Source organism: Numenius arquata, chromosome 8, assembly GCF_964106895.1.
Source record: "Numenius arquata chromosome 8, bNumArq3.hap1.1, whole genome shotgun sequence".
Lineage (NCBI taxonomy): Eukaryota > Metazoa > Chordata > Aves > Charadriiformes > Scolopacidae > Numenius > Numenius arquata.
In genome coordinates this window covers 26,433,541-26,455,945 of record NC_133583.1, presented here as the reverse complement: position 1 = coordinate 26,455,945, position 22,405 = coordinate 26,433,541, and the positions used below count along the sequence as shown (strand labels likewise).

General features: G+C 45.2%; 1 protein-coding gene across 1 annotated transcript; it reads left to right on the top strand.

Annotated features, from left to right (window-relative positions):
- The first annotated feature begins 850 nt into the window (after positions 1 to 850).
- RFWD3 (ring finger and WD repeat domain 3) lies at positions 851 to 22,405 on the top strand. The gene is made up of 13 exons (XM_074152382.1): positions 851 to 986; positions 2,572 to 2,956; positions 4,336 to 4,571; positions 6,343 to 6,443; positions 6,543 to 6,740; positions 8,930 to 9,021; positions 11,167 to 11,281; positions 16,385 to 16,613; positions 17,881 to 18,031; positions 20,201 to 20,377; positions 20,972 to 21,186; positions 21,425 to 21,642; positions 22,262 to 22,405. The coding sequence occupies exons 2-13, from the start codon at positions 2,574 to 2,576 to the stop codon at positions 22,403 to 22,405; spliced, it is 2,259 nt and encodes a 752-aa protein (XP_074008483.1). The 5' UTR covers positions 851 to 986; positions 2,572 to 2,573.

Below are 22,405 nucleotides of genomic sequence, written 5' to 3'. Positions count from 1 at the left end.
TTGAATCCGCTCGAGCTCCCGCTCATTTCCCCGCCGAGGCGGCTCCCCCAATGGAAACTCTCTCCGCGGCCATTTCCCCGCCCAGCGAGTCTCGCCGCCCAATCAGCCGGGCGCTCCCGCACGGCTCTCTGACCAATCAGAGCAGGCCTCCCTGCGCCCCCTTCACCCACCTTTCCTTCAGACAGACGGACAGCGCGGCTGGCCAATGAAAAGGCGGGCCTGGCCGCAGCTCGCCCAATAGAAGCGGGCGCCGAGGACGGGGGTGGGGCAGCGCGGCCCTCCAGCGGGGCGGTCGGGTCCGTCGGCAGGTGAGCGAGGGGCGGCGGGGACGGTTCCCTCTGGTCCGGTTCTCCTCGGTCCCCCCGGCCTGGCGTCCCCCGAGCACTGCGGGAGCGGCTGGGCCTCCGCGGGTTGCCGCCGGGGAGGGGTGCGGGGGTCCTGCCGCGGCCTGGCCGCCCAGGCGGCCTGGGTGATGGCGGGCGGCCTGGGCGAAGGTGGGCTGAGGCGTCCCCAGAGCTTGGTGTGCCCGCGGCTAAGGGAGGACAAATCTCCCCGGCCCTTGCTGTTTGCGTGACTGGATTTTGTAGTTAAAATAAGCGAGCCTTGTAAGAAAGCAGAAATAAACCCGTGGTTGCGGAGCGTGCACTTAATTTTGGGTGGTGTTTGGGATTTTTTGGTTAAAGCGGGTGCAAGCACGATAACCCGTGGAGCTGCAGAGTAGGACCGGGGTGTGCGCGGTGAGGAGGCCCCTCCACAGTGGGGAGCTTGTGCTTCAGCCTTCAGCCCTCTGGTTGGTACTGCAGGGCCTTCTGTGGAGCTGCCTCTCCGGCTCTGTGCTCTGACAGCACTCTGGTTCTTCTCGCCAGGGCCCAAGAAGCTTGTTCACAGAGACCTTCCATCTGTAGGCTCCTCCAGTGACTGCTGGGTGGGCTGTCTCGAGGAAGTACTGGCCTTTCTCCCTCTCAGGAAGGCTCCAAGATTTAATGGTGAAAATGCCAATATTAACATCTCTTTTTCTTGTTTATTAGGAGTTATGCAGGGTTAGTTAACCCACAATGGGGAACGCATGCAGTATTTTTAAGTCCCACAGTTAATTTATGGGCAAAATAAAGGATCTGTTATCCTTCTAGGTGGCGTTTTTATCCTGAATGTGAGTTTAGAGAAGCAGTACTCGATCATTGAATATTATAATGTCTTGACTGCATGACTGTTCTGGTGGGAGGTGGCATTTAACATGTATTTGTGGCCTAACTTAGGCTGAATTGGTAATTACTATAAGAATTATAAAATGTTTTGTAAGTTAGAACTTCTTAAAAGGCCTTCTATGATTCTATTCTATGAAAAATATCTAGGCATTAATACATCCCCCTCTAGTAATTCTTGTATACATTTTCTAGTTATTAGGTGCACTAGAAGCAGCCTTTGCTCTGTTTGCACAGCGCTTAGCCTACTAAATTTTGGTGTGTGCTTTGGGCTCTTAGTAATGCTAAAGGTCTACAGTACCCAAGGCCTTTCAGGTTTATGATTGCCTAAGTATTTTTTGAGAATGTGAATGACCTTCAGCAGCCTGCAGAATTTAATCCACACCACCTTCCAAAAGAAGGATGATTTTTTGGGGCACTTGTATTTATTCAGTTAAAGAAATAATCTTGAACTTTTTTTGTGTTGTAAGACTGCCTGTAGAATGGGGTGACTAAAGTGCTCCAATTAGGTGGCATAATAATTAGCAATGCACAGACTGTTGCCTCCTCTGTACTTCTATTTAGGAGGTAACCTAAAATCTTTATCCTAAAGATGTTTGCAGGGCAGACATCCTTAAAAAACATACATGAGGTTCTGCTGCCAATTTCACCTTTATCTAGTGTTAGGGTGAATATGGATCCACAAATGCTGGTGCTGTAGGTAGCTTGCTACCCGTAACGACTCACTCGTGGATTCTGCTGTGGTACTCTTTCTGCATTGGTACAGTGTTAGTGAATATAAACTATCTGAAAGGCCTGTGAGAAAGGGTTGCAGTGATAATGGAATTTTATTCGAAGAAACTTGAAAATAAACCCACCTCCAGAGAGCAATGCGACAAAGGACTGCACTGTAGAGCTTATTTCTGGCTTTATTTGTGGGTGTTTGTGCAGTGCTGCTCACCACGGAGAATCTCTCGAGTATTTCCAAACTCTTCTCCAAGGTCCATGTGAATTCACTGGCAAGTTAATGATGCCAGCACAAGATCCCTAACTTTCCATATTCCTCCAAGGGCTTTCTTAAATTGATTTTTTTTTTTTTTTTTTTTTTTTTTTTTGCAATGTGCCTTTGGTGCTAGCTGCTGTTGAGGCAAAGACTTCGAGTCCCGGGCTCTGGGAGGGTGCTGCCTGCTATGCCAGCTCGCATACCTGTATCGATTTGAGACGGTTTAGCTCTGCTGGGTGTCTAAGGTGAAAGGACAAATTGTCTCTCGAGCCTGAATTCTAAAGGCTTTTGTAGTCACTGACTGCTGCACCTAACTCTTGTTATTGTCAGGCTAGAAGTAGGGTGCAGACTTGCAAATAAATCCTGGTTTTCTTCAACTCTTTGCAGAAATGGCTCAAGAAGAGATGGAAGTTGATCTCCAGCCTGTGGCTTCTTACTCTGTGGAGGACCTCAGGACGCTTCCCACAGAGCCCTCAGGTCACGCAGCGCTGTCGTCTGGTGCTCTGGTGCTCGGTGAAGGAGGCGGCAGCGTTACAGTTCTTCCTGCTGATGACGCTGTTGTCACACCAAATGCTGGTACAACAAGGGAAGTGGCTGCTGAGCCTGACCCGCAGCTGAGCCCTGCCTCGGCTCTCAACGGACTGCAAAGGCTACAAGGGCCACTTGATCCGTATCGGCCACTGCCTGTGCCACAGGTCACGCAGCGTCCGCAAGTGAGGAGGGCTCGCAGGCAGCAGAGAATCGGTGGTTCCCAGAGGACTGTCAGTGCTAGGTAAAGCAGAAATGAAATTAGGTCTGAGCTGTACTCTTATCAACTCTGGCATCAGTTTAAAACTGCCCTGCTTCCTGGCTTCTGGAGCCCAGCTCAGTCCAGGTGTGTGGTTGTGGCCAAGCTCTGGGCAGCTCACGTACTGTTTAAGCTCAGTAATGGCACGGCTGTGATGTCTTCTGGCAGGATCTGTGCTCTTGTTAAGTGAATCCCCCCTGTTTCTTATGTTGGCAGTGGTGGTGTTGACTCCTGAGCCCTTCCGCACTTTCCGTCTTGCTTGCAGAGCTTCTGCTCGCCCCGTTCCCTCCGCTCTGCCAGATTCCTGTCGGTGCTCCCTGCAGCAGTGCTGACTCTCCACAGTTCCAGCCAGCATTTAGCTCAGTGGAGCTTGTGCTCTGTTTTGCATTTCACCTTTGATTTGGGCACTGCCTGATTAAGTTTTCTGGTGACAATTGCTGCAGAAACTTCCACAAACATGTGAACTAATATTTTTCTGCAGGTTTTTTTTTTTTTTGTTATCTTCAGGCAAAGAAAGTAAAAATTCTATGTTTAATACAATTTGTGATGGGTTTAAAGGGTGAAGCTCTCCAGCCAGAAAGAAATCCATATTTCTGGTTTGTTTGGTTTTTGTCTCATCTTTGTAGTTTTTGTAAATGTCAAGGGTGAAATTATAATTAACTGGAGCATTGCCTTTAAATTCAGTGAGACCGAGAACTCATCTCCTCCCAGCTGATTAAACATAACTGTACTGTTTGCCCTTGGATTGCGTGTGAAGGTCACTGGAGTTCTCAGGGCTGGAAGGCAACCTGATGAACTTCTGCTTTGAATCTGAAGGGTAATTGAGACGATAGCTGCACTGATGGGGGGAGAGGGGAGGAGGATTCTATCCAGGGATGAGGTTCCAGTAGAAAAGAAGAGGGAAAGTAGAAAGACTAGGCACAAAGTAGTCGATGGAATGAGACTCTGATACAAGCCTTGTGCATCTAGTATTACCGGTGGCTTTGGGAACCACGTCTAAGTTAGGGTTGGATGTAGCAATCAGGAGTTCCTTAGGCTATTAGTGAACAATACTTATGTCCCTTCTGCTTTTCTTCTCTCCACCACCACCCCACCCAAAGGAAGACAATATCGTTGTTGTAACAAGGAGATTTTATTTGAGCTGAGCAAAACGAATGTTTGCTGCATGATACTGCTGATGGTTCATAAAGTGGGCTTTATGAATAGGGATTGCCCCTCTACCAGAGAAGGTCTTTCTTGATAACTTTGATACCTTCCTATTGCAGTCAAGAGCCTAGGAATGCAAACAAGCATGGAGAAATATTCTGAGTCTTTAGCTTACCTGAAATAACTGTGGCTTTTACTTCTTGCTTTTCTGGACTCAGGGCAGCATTGGACAGTTACTTTCAACTCAGCAGGACCCAAGAGCCCGCTACAGGACCAGTCCCGCGTCTGGAGCCCTCGCACGTTGCAAGGGACAACCAGGAACCCAGCTCGGACGAAACAATAGAAGTGAGTGACTCTGACAGCAGCTCTTCTGCTGAGGAGGAGGAAGCAGTGGAGGCTGCAGCACCGCTGTTACCATCAGCCCAGGAGACGCCTCCAGCAGCCAGCTCAGGAGGTTTGTGCTATATTTGAGCTCTGTAGAGAGACTGATTTCAGAAACTCATCTCGTTGTTTTGGTGGGGAAATCCTTTTGAGCTTCACAACAGACGGTGCTGAGGGATCATCATGCCCACAGCTGACGGGAGCAGGCTGCCACAAGGCTTTCTGGCAAGCAGTTCCTAAGAGCAGTAGCAGCAATGGGTGACTGCTACCCTAATGTTAAATACAGTCATCTTGCTATTTGCAGGCTGCTGCTTATAAGTAATCCTGGAAATGTTTAGAATAACTTCAAGTTTAGAGATCGGTAATTAGGACACTTCTGTGGTTATATCTTATCAAGCAGTATTACTGAAGACATCAAATCACATCTGTGGAGATCAATGATGCTTTCAGTTTTCAGAGAAGGATCTGATTCGGTATTTTTTTAAATTATTTGTGATTTCAGTCTGCTTCAGTTTGGAGTTTTCTTGTCATTCCTGTAACTTCTTGTGTAACTTCTCTCTTCCTCCTTAGCTGAGGAGGTAGAGATACTTAGGACAGTGGGCTTTTTGCTTGTCTCTCTCTTGCCTCAGCTTTTTCTGGCTTGCAATCTTTTATCCAGACTCACGTTCACAGGCTGCCACGCACTTCAGTGACATTGTTTGTGATGAACATATGCAGTTTATGTAAGAGTGACAAAGAGTTAATTTGCTATCCAAGGTTGATGTCCAGAGAATATGAGAACAAGACTTTTTTGTTTTGTTTCAGCCTACGGAATGCCTTTATGTTTCGCTCTCTGCCCTTAGGTTTGGTTTTGACTGGCCAGCCCACCTTGACACCTTTTTCTGAGGGCACATCTATGAGATGTCTGTTGAACAGATTCATTCTGCTTGCACTGAGCTATTCTTGCACGTGACAGGAGCTCAAGCTGTTAAGTGCTGTGTAATATACTGTGTGACCATATGCTCTCTGTTGGGTTTTCTGGAATTCCCTTGTCTTTTTTTGCTTATATAAGCCTCTGGTTCCTGTTGAGCCCATCACCATACAGGCTGAAAACTATATTGATGTTAGCTAGGGTTAGGTGGTGCCTCTCCACTGGACTGAGAATATCTGCTTCGAATACTAAATGTGACTGATAACTCTTTTGTTTTGTCAGGAGATAGAGGAGACAGTGATTTCTGCTTCTTTTTTAGTATGCTAGTGGTGGTAACCCAACTGTAGCATTTCTCTGTGCCCGTGTTTCAACAGAAGGGCTAACAGAGGCCCACCACAAAAGCATATGGCCCAGCAGAACTGAGAGTTCGGGTAACTACCAGCTGGAAAACTGCTTGAGTCAGGGTGAATGGACAGATAGCATACGGTAAATGCTTTCTTGGCACATGAAATATGCGTGCTTAGGTCCCTTGGCAAAATAACTTCTTTGTATTGGTGTCTGTGTTTCTCCGGGGGTGCAGGGTTGTAGCCTTAAATTAGCCTAAATATAGACCTGTACACAGGTATGTCTGTTTCCAGCAGGTCACAAAATACTGAAAATTTCTCTTTTTAAAAGACCTCTCATTTTTCATTTTGAATATGCTGAATTTCTGCTGCTTTCTATAAAAGAAAAGCATGCAGTTCTTCAGCGCTATTGTTGGTGAACAGAAGACTCCCTGACTTTCAGTATCCAGGACACTGATCTGAAGCTTTGTTTGTAGCCTATGCTTGTTGCACTGCTTATCTTATGCCCCAATGATTTCAGATCAAGTCAAGTAGAACTCCTCCTTTTCCCCCCATTATCTACCAATTTATTTCAGCAATGCTTTCTTTAGTTTCCAGTCAGGTTCAAGCGGAGCCACCTCAAGCTTTGTCTCAAGCTTCTGCAGAAGATGGAGGTCATGAAAACGAAGAAGCTGAAGTCCAGCAAAAGCAGGTAAGGTGACCGAAGTCCTTTTGGAGATAGATTAAATATGGTAAATGCTGCATTTGTCTAAAAAAAAAAAGCTGTGTGGTTTTGTTTATTTAATCCTAGAGAACTCCACTAAAGAAACTGGAGCCATCAGTTCCTGTAGCTCTGCTGGATGAGGAGGAGGGGGATACCTGTGCCATCTGCTTTGAGCAGTGGACCAACGCTGGGGACCACCGTCTCTCAGCCTTGCGATGCGGACATCTATTTGGTTACACGTGCATTGAAAGGTGGCTCAAGGGACAGGCAGGGAAGTGCCCCCAGGTAAAATGGACATTTACGTGCACTGGGACGGGTAACTTCTGCAGGTGTGGTCACTGTAACTGTTACAACTGCTTGTTGCGTGGAGAATCCACCTTTGTCAGCTGTCAGAAACAACAAAAATCACCGCTATTTCGATGTAATTAGGCCAGGAACAACAAGCAGTGCTTTAAAGGGAGAATTCTGACTTGTATTTTCTTCCCGAAGTAGAGCATTCGTGAGTAGCAGATTCGAAAGTTTGAGAGTTCAAGTGTTAAACCTGTAAATGGCTTCAGAACGCTGCACTGTGGTCCTGGAGTGTGGGAATAGCAGAGAGATGCCTAGAAGCAATTAACTAAACATAAAGAATACCTTATTGGACAAGAAATCTGTTTGAGAACTGTTTTCAGTTGGTTAATCTTCTGTTTTGAAATGCATCTGCTTTTGCAGCCTTTATACAGACCAGGTTGTTAAGGTAGCTTGCAGAGAGCCAACTGAGAAGGAAGTTGGATCCTTTAATGTCCGTTTGCAAGTGGTAGATCTGCTTTTTAAGGTGCTATTTTCAGCTTTGTTTCCATGGGCAATACCGATCTCTTTTGATTAGGTCTCCACTTCTCTGTGGTGTGCTTCCATGCCTTATTCCTTTTCTCCAGAAAGGAATGTTGACCAAAAAAAAAAAATAGGTCAATGAGTACCTTGTAAATAGGATTCAGTTCTGCTGCTTTCCAAGTGGGTGGCTGGAAGCCCAGGATTTCTTTGGCTTTGCCGTTTTGAGAGCTTCCATAGTCTTGCTTGACTCTCTACAGGTTTCCTCCTCTGAACAAGAAACTCCCTGTCAATGTGTGCTGTGATTAAACCTAAAGAATCACTGTTGCCATAGCAAAGGCCCAAACCTTATTTTTTTTCTTATCCTTATCAGTTTTGTGTGAGCTTTTCTGTCTTGTCCTGCAGTGGGTGAAGAATTCTCCAAGACCTTCGTGCATCTTTGCTCTTTGGCATTTTGTGACTGCTTTTTCTTGCACCCTAACAACTCGTAAGGGGTGCTTGCTCCCTCTTTTTCTTCCAGTGATGTAATTACTGAAAATTTCCTGGGAGAACTTCTTGCTCTGGAGAAAACCTTGCAGCTAAATCGCCTTCCCTTCGTTTTCAGTCGCTGTCCTTTGCGACCGGGCATTCTCTAATTGAATAGCAGGGAGTTGGTGTGTGTGGTGCTGTGTATACCAAGTGGCTGGAGTGCAAGTTACTGTGAAATTGCAGCATTCCTGATCCTGCCAGTGACAGCCGCTGGCTGCCAGGAGAGCTGTCCCAGCCACCTATTGCTTTGCACAAAGGGTGGGGGGGGGGGTTGTCTGATCTGAAACAGTCGCATCTTCGTGCTACTAAATAATAGAGATGTCCGCATTTTAAGCGCACGTAGTAATTTAATGTTCAGCAGCGGTTACTTGATCTGAGTATTCACTGCCTCTTTTCTCATCAACAAAGTATATTTGCAAAACAGTAAGCTTGCAGGCGCTGTAATTTCTTCCTAGTCCCAACTCGGAGGGAGGTATTATCCCTTCTTTGTAAGGAGAATCTAAAGTACTAAATAGTCACAGCCAGGCCCACACAATTATTGAAATATCTGACTCCCTGTGTGTCACTGAGATCAGTGGGATGTCGGTGTTTCATACTGGCACTGGAATGCTTTTATGGATTTGGGCCTATAGGATTTGATCAAAGGACTATAGTATGTAAATAAGAGTTGGGAGTATACTCAGGGGTTCCCAAAGCAGCCAGTCTTCATGTTTTCAAAATAGAAGCTGGGTTGGTGTTTTGTTTTAGACATTTCCCTTGCTCCCCCTTACCTCTTTGTCTGGTTTTCTTTTTCTTTTTGTTATTCCTGGAACTTGCCTGACCATTCTGTGTTGCTGGTGCTTTAGCAGAACAAATTCAATGGGAAGCAAGGTGATGCGTTGTTAAAGGTGCAATAGGATACACGACTTAAAACTGTTGTTGTAGTCCCGATGAGAGCTCTGGTGTCTGAGGGACCGTCTTTGAAAAACGCTGTGGTATGATTGTGCTTTTGTGGACTTAGTCTCGAATAGACAGGTAGACACCCCCTCCCTTAAAAACTATATAAGAATTTTTCAAAATAATGCTTAGCGTAGGCATAGGGATGCATAATTTGGATAGTTAAATCCTTGTTGATGAACTGAACTTGTCTTTTATTTCAGTGCAATAAGAAAGCGAAACGTTCTGACATCGTGATCCTGTATGCTCGCACTCTGAAAGCACTGGACACCAGTGAACAGGAGCGCATGAAAAGGTACAGAGTCTCCACGTAGAGATACGACCTCCCTGACTGCATGCCCTTGAAAGCTGCAGTCTGGCTTCGACGTCATGCTTTAATTTCCTGTATTGTCTACAGTAATTTGTGCGTTCCCTCAGGGATTATCATGAGTACGGCTGTCTTAAGACCAGTCCCTTGCTGGGCTGCACGTGTCTCACCTGGAAGGAGAATTTTCTTTTGAAAATTCAAGAAACAGAATTCTGAGTTTGCGCTTTGCGGCCCTGAAATAATGGAAGCTATCTTGTGCTGTATCCTGAAATGTCATCACGGGAGAACATGCAGAGTTGTTGCCAAAAAGCTGTATATTGCTAATTCATCATTAGATGAGAAAAGCGGGGCATAGTTAGAAATGCAAGGGGGGTGAGTAGCTGACCTTTTCTGCCATCTTTTCTGCATGCATTAAACAGAGTAATCTCTCATATGAATCACTTTCCATCTTGCTTTGTCAAACTCGTCATGTAGCTTTACTTACAAAAGGTCAGCAAGCATTACGATGACTCTGCTTCCCCCTCCAACTTAAATGCGGACTTCTTATTGAAAAAAAGGAAAAGCGGGTATGAAAATGGGGACTAATTTCTTTTCAGTAAGATGCTGTCACAGATCCTATTCTGAAATTACAGGGCTGCAGATATCTGAGTTCTCCTGAGTCTTGTAGTGAATAGAGTTTAATTGGGGTCTTCACATGTTTCTAACTCTGCTGCTGTTCTTTCAGTGCAGTCTTCTAACAGAAACCTCGCTGTCCTGGTAATTATTGATCAGAAATGATCGAGGAGTAACTGTCACAAAGGGAAAATCTCTTCTGTCCAGAGAGCTGCTGCCTGATGGTGTTTGAACTGTACCTTTAGAAGGGTCACTCTGCTTTTACTGGATCCACACTGCAAAACAAACTATAAATAAGATTTTATTTTTTTTTTTGAAAAGCACAGAAGGCATTGGGTGTTTAAGTCTTGTTACCTCTCACAGAGAGGCAGTTGTCTAACTGCTGCTTGCGTCTGAGTCTCGCTGCAGCCCTTCTCTGCTTGCCCTGCCCCTCCTTTGTCTCCTGTTTCTGTGGGGAGGCAGAGAGTGGTGGCTGCTGTCAGTCTGGTTCAGCCGCTGGTGCTGGTTGCTTGGTGGCACACAGCCACCAGTGGAGGACAAACGCCAGCGCTGATGCACACGTCGATATTGCTTGTGCATAGCCTTGAATTAGGTATGAGATCCTGGGGTTTGTTCTTCACATGCCAAAAAAAAAAAAAAGGCAGCCTTCAGGCTCTGGGCATTTGTGTAAAGAATGTGTTTGTGATGGTTAAATACAGCATTTCACCTGTTTCTTATGCAGCAAAAAAACTGTGTGAAGGCGCTCTAGGGAAATGACAGAATTCTGTGCTTGGTAAATATGCACGGCTAGGTTTGTGTATTTAGGGCAAGTGGTATCTCCCTCCACGTCAACTACTGAAATAACTGGAATATTGCTGCTTTCGAAGTGCAGAATGCAGTGGTCAATGTTATAGACCAAATGTGCAGATAATTTTATGGAATACTGGTGTTTCTTCCCCCTCTTTAACTACTCCTTGACATGTAAAGCATATATGAAAGACAAAATTGAAGTTATAAAAACTGCTGCCGCTAAATTGTGTGTATGTGCTTTTAGGCTCAAGGTGAGGTATTAAGTATGGCTTCTCTGTGGGCATTCACAGAGAATTTATCTGTATGTATCTATGTCTGCTACAGCTATATTTTCCTGAAATAAAATTAGTTCCTGGTAGTAGAAACAAGCTTGACAACATTGCTGTTTTACTGATGTATATTACAGTGGATGTTGATGGTATAGAATTTGCTAAACTGTTGCTGTGGGGGGGGGGAAAAACCCACCCTGATTTCTCTTTCACTCTTCTCTACTAAATTAGCACACTTGGAGAGGGTGAGGAGAAAGGCTGTTGTTTCTATGGTACAATACTTGAGTGAGTCAGTCATTGCATAACCAAGAACATCTTGAGGTGAATGTACTGCGTGAGTGTGGTACCAGATTTTATCTTACTCTTGAATTTACCTGAGTGGTACCTGTGTTGGGATGCAGTCTGGGGTTAGCATCCCAGGCAGTACCTAGTCCTAAGGATTGCTTTTCTCTCGTTCTTCCAGCTCTTTAGAAAAGGAACAACTGTTGCGGAAACAGGCAGAGCTGGAATCTGCACAGAGTCGTCTCCAGTTGCAGGTTTTGACAGATGAATGCAGCAAACTCCGCAAGCAAGTTCAGGTGAGCCTCACACAGAGGATTCCTTTCTCTCTTCAACCTGCCTGTTGCGTTTTCCCTTAGAGGAGACAAGCTTCCAGTTTTAATAAGCAGCAAGATTTAGTGAACTCAATTGGTGAATCATCAGGAGTATTATAAACATCCCAGACTGGCGTATTCACGCATACTCCCTGTGCTTCTAAGTTGCAAATACAGCTTAGCGGTAGAGGGTTTTTTTCTTTTGGCTGCTGGTGTTGCAGGTTCCTCCTCAGGTCTTGTGGTGCCTGGCAAAGCCTGGTGATACAGCACCAAACTAATTTTCCTCATCTTCCTCTTAACTGCATCAAAATAAGCTTTGAAAATCTCTACGGTAAACTTGTAATGGACCTGTAATCGCTTGTTAGCCAAGAGCCTTTGAGAAGTAGCTTGTGAAGAGGTAGGGCTATTTGCAACACCAAGAGAACGACAAAAAAAACCACCTAGTTTTTTGGTGAAGGTCAGTCGACATTCTAGTGCCCAGAGAGCTGAGCTGTCGATGGCATAGGCTGGATGCAGGGGTTGAACAGCTGCTAAGAGGCACCTCTGTCCCCTTAGAATACAAATTGCTGAATATAAATGGCTGGTTGCTAAACGACTGCTTCGTTTCTGGCTCCTACAATACTGTGATATTTTGTAATCCACCACAGCTGCTTTTGCGGGATTCCTATAAATTCTGGACTTAATTCACAGTTGGAAGCACCAGTAATCTGGCATGTTCCACCGGTGCTAGGTTTTCCAGTAGCCTGTTTCACAGCCGGTTTGCTACTTTTTTTTTGTTGTTGTATGAAGTAGATGGTATCTGATCTCTCACTGTCTAGTAACTCGCTTAATTTTATGCTTTTCTTTACTTCTGGATTTTTTTTTATAGCTTTGGCTATTTATGTCTACATTGAGCAACATCCTCTGCTGAAGTCTTCCCGTGTGACTTAAGATAAAGCTTTATAAATTGCTTGCCTGAATTCCTGCATGAAGTTCATCAGAGCTAATAAGAAAATGGGTCCGCTTTTAAACTTTGGCCTAAAGAAAATGTGAATAAAACTAAACTGCAGGTCCATAACGTCTTCCTGCAATTCTTCTGGTGTTAAATGATAGAGTATCCAGTCAAAGTGAATTGAAGTCGCGTGTTATAAAGATTAAGTACCCTGTGTTCTTTAAGCTCTGTTTCAGTATTTATACTGCATTCATCACTGTCCTGTAGTGGTTAATGTGAATGCTGGAAGCAATTTTAAGGCGCTTGTCTATACTATGAATAAACTGAAAGTAAAACAATTTGCTGGGGAACAGAAAATCAGCAGGAAGTCTGGAATAAGTCACTAAGTTGTTTGATTGTTTTTTGAGCGTATGCCTAACGAGCTCCTTGTCTTACGAGAGGTCATGTAGTAAAGCAACTACCTGCATGGAGTTGTTTAGGCTGGAAGGGACCCTAGTTGGGTAACTTCAGCGTTAGGTTGGGTTGCTCAGGGCTCCGTCACACCAGGTGTGGAACGCGTGCAAGCAGATTGCACGGCTTCTCTGGACAACTCATTGTTCGAACGTTCACGTTGAGACTTTTTTTCCCCCCCCAACATCTAATCTGAATGCGCCTTGTTACATCTTGAGTCTGTTGCCCTGGTCCTTTCAGCAAGCCACGTTACTGATGGCACAAGAAAACATGTTTAATTGGCACACAAAGCTGTAAGTCAATCTAGAAAACAAAGTGCTGGGGGATTACAAAAGAAACGTACGAAATGCTCATATGCTCAGGGGGACATTTGGTATGGCAAAGTTCAGTTGCACAAACTTTATTGGAATAGTTATGATGTACATTGGTTGCATACAAACCGTGGTGTCTGAATTTTTATGGGAAGCAAATGCCATTGGTTCCCCCCCCATCCCCCCCCAAAATCATTGTGTGAACCCTTGTTTTTGTTGCTAACTTGCTTGAGAGCTGTGCCTCAGCAGCAGTCATGTCACCAGTTGTAACCTCTTATGTTTGTATGCGTTTTTCCCTGCTCTTGTCCACTAACAGTCTTGTCCATTGGACTTTGTTGTTGAAGTTAAGAGTATTGAGGCTAGAAAAGGGATGCTTTCAAGTCTTTAGCTATATGAGAATATATGAGGAAAGGAACTTGAGGGGAGAGAGGGTCGGGAGCTAACTAGAGCCCTGGCAGAAAGCTCCCGGCAGTGTTGTTTCTATACATGAGCCTGCAGTGGGCGCTGTGCGGAGGGAGCTACATGCTGCACACTGCCTGGCAGGTTCAGGCTTGAATTTTGGAAGTGGCGCTACCGAAGCGTGTGTGTGGGTTTTTTGTTTGTGGGGTTTTTTTGTTTGTGGTTTTTTTTTTCCCAAAGATTTTCCTTTGTGAGCAAAAAGAAATTGAGAATCAGATGCGAGCTACTGCAGTACTCCTCCAAAATTTTCCATAGAAGTTAGCTGACGGTAAGCAAACCACCTCTGGCTTCTGGCATTAATACCACTGATCAACTGGGATAGGAGATTCATTTTTTCAAGTGGGAAACAGTCGCTCTGTTTCTATTTGGAGCAGTAAGGGGAGGACTGACAGGAAAATGACAGGAAACTGCATGCTGCTGTAAAGAAGAAAGTGTAATTGTGAGGCTTGCAGAGGTCAGTTTGTATTTCTTAATATAAATAAAAAAAACCCTTTTTTTAAAATAGGATTTCCAGATCATCCAAAAAGAATTGGATGGCAAAATAACAATAGAAACTTGTGAACTTAACTCCTTTAGAAGAGTTTTAGGCTAATGGTTTTCTTGCGTAAAAATCTTTCACCTTTGGGATCTTTGTGTTCACCTCCAGTTGGTGTCAGGGGAAGATTTGGAAGTAAAACCTGATACTTCATTCAGCTGTCACATATAGTGAAGCCGATTAAAAATGCTCTGTGTCCCTTTTGACTGAATTTGAACCTGAACCAAAGGAGGGTGAAACGCCTGTAGTGCTGTGCTGCAGTTTGAGGTGTTTGTCATCATGTTTTTCTCTCCTCAATGCAAGGCTGGAGCTCTGCGGTGCAAGACCAGCAGGCAGTGGGAGCACAGCCAGAGAGCGACAGCCATCCGATAACCGCCTTTGTCTTCAGAGCTTTGCATCGGCTATTAAAACTGTAACCTAATACTCAAAAGAAAACGGTTCTGTATTTGTTGCAGCTGGTGGTTTTCCTTTCCTGTTCACTGTGCTTTCCTGCTTCTACTTCTTGCGCATACTCCTCAGGAAGACTTCTGCTGCATATCCTCTTCTTTCCCCACCCGACCTGTGCGACCGTGTTCATTCAAGCTGAAATCTAGGAGGTAGACACAGTGTGTGGAGAGAGGAGTGCGCCCTTGAGGCGCTTAGTCAACACCAGGAAAACTCTGCAAACCTCTTAAAAGAAGGTACAGGCTTATACTACCAGAATAGTGTTCTTTTGAGCACAATTACTGGGATTTGTTCTGCAGTGCAGCACTTTTAATCACCTTGGTAATGTGTCTCCAGTAAGACTTTCTGATTCTGCTGTATTTGTCCGTTGTATTTAAATGGAAACATTGTACTAATAGTCCTTGTGGCTTTAATTGCCTGCGATCCTTTCTAATAACTTGTGTAAAAGTTGAATGTTGAATGCAGGTGATAAGGAGAGCTTTGTAAACTCCCCAGAGCAACACATAAGTTTAATCTCTTCTGACCCTCAGTGGTGGTGATACTCTCCTGCCTTTTAGAAATAATGAGTTTATTAATTTTTTTATTAAGAGTAATTTTCTTCTAAGTTACTGGTGTTTTTGTTGACTGCTTACTCTAAGCCTGAAGCTATAGCTGCCATTGTAAGCATCCTTGTGCCCTCCCACCTCTTCTTCCTCCCCAGGTTGTTTTGTCTTTGCTTGCTCTAATGGGATCATCTTGAGTCTTCAGCTTTGATTTTTATAACCTTGGGGAATTTGCAATGTGCTTGATGCAAAACAGATCAGACCTCTGTAAAATATCAGAATTCTTCTCCTCTTGAACAGTTTCCAAAAGTTATTGGTCTTGATGATAACTATTAATGTAGAGCTTGATCTTTGATCTTGCCTCTTTGAGAACTGCTGCCTTTCCTTAGATGTGAGTTAAGTGGTAGTGGCTGGTTCAATATTGAAGCTAGCTTACGGTCTACTAATATATTCATAATATCACTCCTGTGGCCCTTAATTGTTTGAAAATTGCATAGTATTTCAAGCATAATCTATGTTGCTCAGACAACAGAAAGCAAGTAGTAGTTTTCTTAATATGTACGCTCCCTCTGGTATCTCTGGGGTTCTGTGCTGTCTGGTCTTGCCCTTGGATTACAAGAAGTAATCCAAGAAGTTGGTCAAAATGCTTTTTTTGGGGGGAGGGGGGAGCGGGGAGGGAGGTCATTTTTAGTTGACTGATAATATGCCAGTGCCACTACTCGCACACCCGCCTCACCCCTGATGATCTCTGTGGAAAGAGGAATTCTAGAAATACCTCATTGCTGATGGAAGCTGTCCTTGGCCACGTCTCTGCTGAGCATCCTTCAGCACTCCTCACTTGAGGTGGAGGAAGAGAAGGGGAGGAGGTGGCGGAAAACAGGGCCGGAGCTCTTGAGAGTTGTGTCTTTCCTGGAATTTGCTGCTCGGGGTTTACAGGAACAGGGTCATCTTCATTAAATAGACTGACTTGTTTCCTGCAACGCCCTTTCTGTTGAAACTTGGGCTTTTATTTTTTTATGGGGTATTCTGGAAATTCTGGAAAATGGTTCTAATTGACTTTCTCTTGTGGTTTAGCTGCATGTAATACTTGGCAGTTCATTCTCTTCTAAACAGCATTGATCTGGTAATAATTGTTATTGGCTTTTATGTGTTGCCCGTGAGTCCTGTCTCTCACAGGGTCTAATATATACAATAACAGGCTTTGAGTACATTCTGCCGGAACTTGCATAGCATTTCAATGCTTTTGTTGCTCGCTGTCATAGTCAATGGACTTGGAAATCCAGCATTTGAGGAATGGCATGGAAATTGCACCATATTCCCCCTCTTTATCTGAGAACAAGTCCAGTTGGAGCATCTGGAAGAGAGAGCACAAAAGGTGATGTCACATTAAAGCTCTTTGGGTCTTTTTCTTTGCAGGAGCTGAAGGCTCTGGTGGCCCAGCACAACGCGAGTGCTTCTCAGCAGCCCGGCAGCTCCCGCACCTTCCTCCCAGGCAGCCTCCCCTCCAGCCAAAGCCAGCGCAAGTACCACTTGGAAAAGGTTTTTGTAGTGTCCCAGACCGGGAACTGCAGAGTAATGGCATACTGCGACTCGCTGAGCTGTCTCGTGGTATCACAGCCTTCTCCACAGTCTACTTTTATTCCTGGTAATTAAGCAAGTTGAGATTTGGGGGTTCATAGGTGAAAGTTAAATGTGTTTTCTACTTGCTCCCTGCTCCCCCCTTGTCTTGCTTGGCCTTTGCATGTGCCTTATAAAACTGGGAATACTCACAAGACTCCCTGTAGTTCATCTGGCCCCTGCATTGGTAGCTTCTGCCAAGCCAAGGAGCTTGTTTGCCCCATCACATCTCTGGCAGAATTTTAGCAGGGGCTCTCTGGCTTTTCTGCTGAAGTGTCACATCCACAGGAAGGTAAAAGGTGTGTCTGGTGCTCCGTGATGAAGATGACCCTGTGTAGTAAAAAAAAAAAAAAAAGTGGGTCTTCTGAAAGAGCAAGGGGCCGGTGCACAAGGGCTTGTAGAGAAACTTCCAGTGCTTGAGTGAGAAACATCGCTCCCCAAGATTGGAGGTGGGTTGATCCACATGCAGCTGGTTTGTCAATACTCTTCAACAAAACAAAAAAAAAAAAAAAAAAAAAGGAAAGAAAATGGAAAACCAAAACCAAAAAAAAAAAATCTAATACAAGTGATAGCTCTATTTCCCGGTGAGGAAATAAGAAGCCAAGAAATCATGGGCAGCCCTGTTTCTGTCTCGCTGTTAAGAGCCTGCAGCAAGTGACCTGACAGCTGGACCAGCGCCAACTTCCTTTTTTTTCAATGAAATAGATGCAGCATTAGGAGCCCGAGAGTTTATTTGCAAAGTGCTTCAATGCTTTCTGAATGATGAAACTTAACTTTATTTGGGGAATGATTTGGAAATTAATATGCCTTATCTGGGCATAACAGAATTGTTTTCCGAATTCAACTGACCTTATTTTTCTGGCTGTTGGAACCAGGGAACGAATCTCTGAATGGAGGCTTTGTGGTGACTCTTGTAGCACACAGGTTAAGTTCACCTGTAAGCATTCTTTGCGGTGACACTTGTTCTCTTAAATAGCCATGTAATCCTACTGTGTGTTTTATCTGGGCAAGAAGGTCTTTGAAGAAACCGGCTAAAGAGCAGCAGGCTCTTGTAACAGGAATTGTAACACGGCTGCTGAGTTTGCCCTTGCTGGCTGGGATCCTGGGGGATTTAGCCCTGTTGCAATTTGAACTAAAGAATGATTTGTGGCGGTTCTTATCCAGAACAGCAAATAACTTTTATGCGTTCATCCCACCACAGGTTTCAGTAAAGATATTATAGTTCTGGTGTAGAATTCCTAGTTCTACACATATGCCGCTTTGCGATAACCCGCTTTATCCTTCTTCTGCGGCAGGTTGTGGTGTGAAGATGATGAGCGTGGCCAACCTGAAGAGCAGTCAGTACATCCCCATCCATAGTAAACAGATTCGGGGCCTGGCTTTCGGCCGGCGAGCGGATGGTTTGCTGCTCTCTGCCGCTCTGGACAACACTCTCAAACTGACCAGGTGAGCCCTGCTCGGGGGAGAAGCCTGGCCCAGCCGAGTTTGGCTGCGTGCAAGAGGCTGGGTTGGATTTTTGTTCTGTCTTGCTAGAAATGTCTTGCGGCACTTGCTGTTCTGCTTTCTAAAAGATGCTGCTGAGATGAGATCAGGTCTGTATGTTCTTCCTGCATGTAGGAATTAGCAGAGAGAAAGACTTGTTCATGCTTTCACATCTTTTACGTGGAGGTTTTATAGAACTACCTGCCTCTAATAATTTTCTGGTGGAGAATTCAGTGGAAAACAAGTAATTCAACATGGATTGGCCAAGTTGTGTTGAAGAGGGGGGAAAAAAAAAAAGTAGCATGATATATGGATGTGAAATTTACTTTCTGCTTGTTTTGCTATTACTGAAGGGATACGTGAAGCATGGGAATTCATGGCATAAAACAGAAACAAGGGGTGTTTAGGTTGGGAGCTTTCATCCCTGTGCTAATGTTGGCTTTTAAACTTCTTGCAGAGCATGGAATTCATCTGGGATATGAAATGTGTAGGCAACATTGTTGAGCACCTGCTAGAGGAACACAGGTTCTCTAGAGCTAGCGGAGATCTGGAGCAGCGCTTTGGAGGCTAATTATGCAAAAGCTGAGAGAGAAACCTATCCAATCCCGTTAGAATTTACAGCCTATGAGCGTGTTTTCTTGCTGCTCTTCCATCTTAAGCTGCCTCAAAACTTTGTCAGCTGATTCTTACTGAGTTATTTTAACATCTTTATGCACGTCTGTCAGTGTAGGGTTAGGCAGGAGACGTGTCTGTTATGTGGCTGATTAGTCCCAATTCTTTCCCACAAGTGAGAAGAGAACTTAATCCTGCAACAAAAATGTAAAGAATGTTGCTTTCCTGCCGCCATGTTGAAATGTTTGCTGGACTAGTTAAAAGTAAACAAAACCGTCTCTGATGCTGAAGTCAGATTTCTAACCGATGAGGTTGATACTCTTTTCATGGCTTAATCTGGAGAGCGGCTTCTCGTTGCAGTATTTGCTCAGGCACTTGACTTGTGATGCTCTTACTTTTGTGCTTGATCCCAGAGTGTCTTGGAGTTAAGTGTTCGCTTCAGCAGCATCTTCATACTTCTTTCAGTCTCCCTCTGAAAGAAAAGTCCTCCTTTGGTCATCTGTCTTCTCTAGTTACTGATTTCATAGTCATCCTACCAGCAGGGATTATCCACAATGTCATTAATCTCCTGTTGTGGCTTGCAAGTGTTTAAAATAGCACCATGACTTTGGGGTGGTTTTCCTGTTGTTTTGAACCTGTCACTGTTCTGATACCAAACTCTCCCTTAGTTTTCCCCAGCCAGGTTTGTCTTTGTGATTGTTCCCCTTCTACTTACCCGGGAGCAATTACTCGCTTCTCGGGAGTTCTGAGCGTAATCGCCTTCCCCGGGGAGAAACCCACCCTGTGTGTTGTAAAAGGTGTCCGGAGTTACTCTGAGATGTGCTGTCCCCTGTCTCGCACTGTTCTCGGTGTGCTGAGCCCATGTTGACTGCTGCCCTTTGCAAATATGTCCCCATCCGACACCAACTTCATCTGCCATTCTGGGTTGTGCCCCTCTGTGTACTCCCCTCTTCTTCCTTCCGCAAATTGAGTTTCTAAAGAATTAACACTGTAAATCTGCTCTTAACTGTCTGTACCCCACTCGCTGTCCTGCCCTTGTTTAAACTGTATCCTTTTGAGGCATAAGCACTGTTTCTCTTGCGTAAATAGAGGGAAATAATTAATGAGAGATGTAATCTGAAGAGATGGTCCCTGTGATCTCAGGAATATGTGATATTATGGGATTACACTAGAGTCACTTCTCCTAATTGTTTCCAGAAAAGTAACTTAGCTTTCCCTTTCCAGTAAGGCACTTGAGACCCTGCTCTGAGATTTCCTTTCCCAGTCTCCAAAGATCAATCTGGAAAAAGAAGCACTGGCCTGGAAGAATTATAAATCGCTTGACAATATCCCAGTGATTATTCTGTCTAGATTTTTCAGATTCATGTCTGGAGTAAAGGAGGAGTTAATTCAGAATTCAGTCTGAAGAGAGATGCTGCTGTCTAAAGACTTTAAAAAGCTAGATTGGCTTACCTTAATTATGCTATTTTCTCATCAGTAGATGCTTGTGCAATGGGCCAACGCTTTGCTTTTCTTCTGCAGCTTGGCAACAAACACTGTGGTGCAGACATACAACACTGGCCGTCCTGTCTGGAGCTGCTGCTGGTGTCTGGATGATACAAACTACATCTACGCTGGACTGGTCAACGGCTCTATCATGATACATGATTTGAGAGACACCAACTCTCACGTCCAGGAACTAGTCCCTCAGAAATCCAAGTACGGCATAAGGATTTCTCATTCCTCTCAACTTCACTGATATACATTAAGCTCAACATAGCTTCTTCCGTAAATCCCACAGCAATTGCAATAGTTTAAATTGTTTTACGTGAACCTCTTGTTCGAAAATTCAAATTCAACACAGATGGTAGAAGCCTCTCATAAGGTTCCACGGTATGTGTATAACTTAGTACGAGTGCTTGGCACCTGCATGTTTTTAAGGCACACAGTGGTCAGAAATGCACCCACTGGTGCAGCCTAAGCAGGAGAACTGAATTTGTTTTGGAGCTGGATTTAGTATTTAATTTGGAAAGGACAAGTTACAAGAGGTATGAGATGCTGGCACCTCCATCTCTTCTACTCAGGGAATCAATGCTGATTTACACGCATCTGACATGGGCTGTTCTGATGCTTCTTTAAAACATAAGGCTCGGTAGTTACATTGAAGGTCACTTATTCTTGACAAACACATTGGGGTTCCTTGCTTGTAGCCCGCTTAGGCCCTTTCCTTGCAGCGTGCTTGGAGAGAGGTGGGGCAAGGTGGCCAGCGTGGCTGCAGCTGGCACCGCTGACTCTTGCCAATCATGCTTTCAGGTGCCCCATGGTATCATTGTCCTATCTGCCCCGGATGGCCTCGGCATCGCTGCCTTACGGTGGAATCCTGGCTGGGACCTTGGAAGGAGCCTGCTTTTGGGAACAGAAAGCTGGCAACTCCTACCGGCCTCATCACCTGCCGCTGGAACCCGGAGGGTGCATCGATATTCAAACAGAGATCAACACACGGCACTGCCTCGCCACGTACAGGCCCAGTATGTACTGGTGTGCATCTGCAACCTGGTTATGCCCATGCTGGCCTGCTGTTCGTTCAGTTCAACAGCAGAAACATAGAACCTGCCCTAACCACAGCAACCAGCTTCTGCACCCAGATAAGAACTGGGTGATGGCAAAAGGAGGCAGCTGCAGGGTGGTGTCGCTTTTATTCCTACAACTAAGATTAGTCTGCAGTTAAATTTTTCCAAAGGTTACCTTTTTATTTCTGCCACGCAGGTAAAAATAACCCATGCGTGCGTTGTGTGATGATGGAACTGACCAGCAGCCCACTGACGGGGGCCTCTGAAGATGTGGTGTGTTCTTCTAACCCTGTTCAGACGTTCAGTGCTGGGCCCACCTGCAAGTTGCTGACCAAGAACGCCATTTTTCAGAGCCCGGAGGAGGACGGCAGCATCTTTGTGTGTGCTGGCGACGAGGCGTCTAATTCTGCCCTGGTATCTCTCCTTCCTTTCAGGGCGGTGGAGGGTTTTATTGCAAGGAGAGAAGCCTTAGCGGTTACAGGGTCAGTGTGTTTTGGTGGGGAATTGTCACATTACTCTGGGCAGGTTGGTCTGTTGTACTTGCTATAGCAGGTGTAACTCTCTGATAGCGTGGCCAATATTAGCCAAGGCTTGTGGTCCACATCCATCCAGAGGAACGCAGGCAGCGAGCCCCTGTTGTCCACCAGAGGAATGCAGTGGGCACACTGGCACAACTGGGCGCTAACTGGTGTAATAGAGGCTTGGTGGGATAGCTAATGTAGTAAGTGCTGGGAGGGATGGATGCAGGCTATCTGGGAATGAAGGGGAGACGAGGAGAAGGATTGCCCTTTGTATGAAAAAACAGCTCAGCTGCAGATGATGGACTACAGGCTGCATGAGAGCTTGTGAGTTGGGGTCAGAGGAGAGGGCAGTCATGGTGACATGCTTGGAAGTCTGTTGGAGACCATCCCAGCAGGTTGTGAAAGGAGAGGAAGGGTCCTGTAAGTAACTTGAGGAAGGTCTTTTCTCTAGAGGGAGCTGTTTTGGGTGGGAGGGGAGGATCCTGCAGCGTTTGACCTTGTCTGTCCCACAGCTCTGGGATGCTGGCAGTGGATCCTTGCTGCAGAAGCTGCAGGCCGACCTGCCCGTGCTGGACATCTGCCCCATGGAAGTGAACCAAACCCACCTCCTGGCCACTCTGACGGAGAAGACGGTGAAGATCTACAAGTGGCAGTGA

Excerpts from the sequence above, each read along its gene's own strand:
- RFWD3 (XM_074152382.1), top strand. The coding sequence starts at position 2,574 with ATGGCTCAAGAAGAGATGGAAGTTGATCTCCAGCCTGTGGCTTCTTAC. Across the intron at positions 11,282-16,384 it reads AACTCCGCAAGCAAGTTCAG|GAGCTGAAGGCTCTGGTGGC; the intron begins GTGAGCCTCACA and ends TTTTCTTTGCAG. Across the intron at positions 21,187-21,424 it reads CCTCGCCACGTACAGGCCCA|GTAAAAATAACCCATGCGTG; the intron begins GTATGTACTGGT and ends TCTGCCACGCAG.